Below are 3,187 nucleotides of genomic sequence, written 5' to 3'. Positions count from 1 at the left end.
AGCCTCTTGAGGTCAACAGAATATTTGCTAATATTAATATTAAACTTGTAGACTATAAGTATACGATGGTTTGAACCATGTCTTACTTATCTTTGTATTTAATGCTTTAGGTAGTTCCTGACATTCAGTAAATTAGTATGGAATAAAAAAAAGTAAAATTAAAAACTAAAGTAAATTAATCAAATGAAACATGCTATGTAAAAATCACTACCAAACATGAATGCTTATTTTTTTCAACAGTAGTTTTATAGGAAAAGAATTACTGAATGACTTTGCATGTGATAATTTGATTTGGTCACCAAACCGACTGCAATCTTCAAAATTTGGACAACTCAACTAATTGCAATACCACAGCCAAAGGAGGAACATACTGAATTGCATTCTTACTGCTTAGGAAGACAAGAAAATAAATAGCCAAGTATTTTCAAATGAAGCAGCTTGAAACAAAAGAGAGAGAAAGAAGATGACTCAATGGAGTGGAAAAACTGCACCAGGGTAAAAGAATTTATTTTCCTTGGCCTAACCCAGAATCAAGAACTGAACTTGGTCTTATTTCTTTTCCTACTTTTGGTGTATGTGACAACTCTGCTGGGAAACCTCCTCATCATGCTCACTGTGACCTGTGAATCCCACCTTCACACCCCCATGTATTTTTTGCTCCGGAATTTATCTATTGCCGACATCTGCTTTTCCTCCATCACAGCTCCCAAGGTTCTGGTGGACCTTCTGTCACAGAGAAAGACCATCTCCTTCAATGGCTGTTTCACCCAGACGTTTTTCTTCCACCTTGTTGGCGGGGCAGATGCATTTTCTTTGTCAGTGATGGCAATAGATCGGTATGTGGCCATCTCCAAGCCCCTGCACTATGTGACCATCATGAGTGGAGGCCGTTGCATTGGGTTAATAGCTGCCTCTTGGGTTGGGGGTTTTGTCCACTCCATCGTGCAGATTTGCCTATTGTTGCCTCTCCCATTCTGTGGACCCAATGTTCTTGACACCTTCTACTGTGATGTCCCCCAGGTCCTCAAACTCGCCTGTACAGACACTTTTGCACTTGAGCTGCTGATGATTTCCAATAATGGACTGCTCACCACACTGTGGTTTATCATCCTGCTTGTGTCCTACACAGTCATCCTAATGATGCTGAGGTCTCAGGCAGGGGAGGGCAGGAGGAAAGCCATCTCCACCTGCACCTCACACGCCCTTGTGGTCACCCTGCACTTTGTGCCCTGCATCTATGTCTACGCCCGGCCCTTCACTTCTCTCCCCACGGACAGAGCTGTCTCCATCACCTTCACAGTCATCTCCCCTCTGCTGAACCCCTTGATCTACACACTGAGGAACCAGGAAATGAAGTCAGCCATGAGGAGACTGAAGAGAATATTTATGCCTTCTGATATGGTATAGACTAATCACTCTCTCTCTCAACACCTGTGAAAATGTTTGTGCATCAAATAAATTGTATTGACTAAAGGATTTCTAAATAATTTTTATATTTCAATGAAGATACACATGACTTTCAAAGATTCTGAACAAACAAAGTAAAAAGATGGGCTTCATGTTACAAAAGGAAGTAGAGAAATTAAATTGTTAGCAGGAGAGGTGGATATTGCTTTTGCAATACAGCCTTGGAAGAAATAAAGAAAGCAGATTTGAAATATACTCAATTTTATCACATTGGAATTGTTGTGGGGTTTTTTTTTCTAGCTCTAGTGTGGTGTAATTAACAAGTAAAAATGGCCTACATTTAACATGTACAACTTGATGTTTTGATATACGTACAGACTGTGAAATGAACATTAGGGGAAATTGGGTTAAGGTGATATCTCTCTCTCTCTGTTATTTCTTATAACCGCATGGGAATCTGCAATTTTCTAAATAAAAGTATCAATAAGAAAAGCAAAAATATATACATACTCAGACATTCCCACTACATTCCTGCTACCAGAAAGGGAGCTAAGACACATATTAGAAAATAATGCAACTTGGGCATTGGATTCTATATGGTCTTTCATGAAGTAATCACATCTTAATGAAATAAACACATCCAAATTAAGTTCCTCCTCTGATTCTATTATATGAGTAGATTAACTAACCATTTCTTGAAGATTTTTCCAATAGAAGCCCACACTCCTGTGGCTGAGAGCAGGTACCTTGAAGTTAGCACACCTTGATTTAGAATATAGACCTCACCAACAATATAGACCTGACGTTGTACGAAGTCCTTACCCTGAACTGCCTCTGAACCCCAGGTCTGCTGGCCACCCCTCCCGCACATTCCCTCAGTGCCCTGGGCTTAGGTCAACCATAGTACTCAGGACCTTGTTTCCAATTCCTCTCCTCCTTCTTCCTGTCTCCCTCAGCAGGACTATGCTTTTTTATTGTATCACCAGCACCTGGCACAGCAAGTAGAACATAGAAAACACTCATAAAAATTTTTGAATTTAAAAAGTCAATGAATGAATATCTCATTTCACTCTTTTCTACTCCTCAAATCATTGGAAAATATGGTTAAGAAAACAATTGATTATTGTTATTATTTTCTGTTAACATGACTCCTTAAAAATGACAGATACTTATGAAGCTGCATCGAACTATATACATACATTCAAAATGTTGGCATGAAGTGGAAAACGTTATTCAATATATAAGCTCAGCTTTTATTTGTTTAATTTTTATGAGATTTATGGCTGCCGGGAGTTGTTTTTACTTCTTTCATTTCTGGTTGTAAATCTTAGATTTTAAAATTTTTTAAACTAGAAAAACTTTCATGTTGCAGCATAAATCTCAGTCCACAAACCAGACATGCAAGGGCCTGAGATGGAGATTACCCAGATCATCCAAGGCACAGCAAGGAGGCCTTTGTAACTAGATGAGAGGAGGAGAGAGGCAGTTGAGGTCAGAAAAACAATGAGGTCAAGGAACCAGGTCTGTAGGACCTTCTAGACCAACGTGAGGACTTTGACTTTCACATTAAATAAGATGGGATGCATTTGGAGGGTTTTGAAGAGCAGAATAGTGATGCATGTTTGAACAGAATTTCAGGGGCTACTGTTATGTATAGACTGAAGAGCAGTAAGGACAAGAACAGAGAGATCAATTAAGAGGCTACCACAATAGTCCATGAAAGAAATAATGAAGACATGACTTAGGGTGCTAATGGTGGTGGAGGTGATGAAAATTTTGA

The 3,187-nt window shown here is 39.2% G+C and overlaps 1 protein-coding gene across 1 annotated transcript; it reads left to right on the top strand.

Moving 5' to 3' along the window:
* The first annotated feature begins 244 nt into the window (after positions 1 to 244).
* On the top strand, positions 245 to 1,687 carry LOC101387928 (olfactory receptor 4D10-like). The gene has a single exon (XM_004437766.2). The coding sequence runs from the start codon at positions 472 to 474 to the stop codon at positions 1,405 to 1,407; it is 936 nt and encodes a 311-aa protein (XP_004437823.1). The 5' UTR covers positions 245 to 471; the 3' UTR covers positions 1,408 to 1,687.
* The last annotated feature ends 1,500 nt before the right edge of the window (positions 1,688 to 3,187 follow it).

The sequence above is a fragment of the Ceratotherium simum genome, chromosome 34, assembly GCF_057802395.1.
Source record: "Ceratotherium simum simum isolate JZ-2026a chromosome 34, ASM5780239v1, whole genome shotgun sequence".
Classification (NCBI taxonomy): Eukaryota; Metazoa; Chordata; class Mammalia; order Perissodactyla; family Rhinocerotidae; genus Ceratotherium; species Ceratotherium simum.
Note: the sequence above shows the minus strand (reverse complement) of the source record. Positions and strands in the feature narration are given on the sequence as shown.

Coding starts and splice junctions, on each gene's coding strand:
- LOC101387928 (XM_004437766.2), top strand. CDS start 472: ATGGAGTGGAAAAACTGCACCAGGGTAAAAGAATTTATTTTCCTTGGC.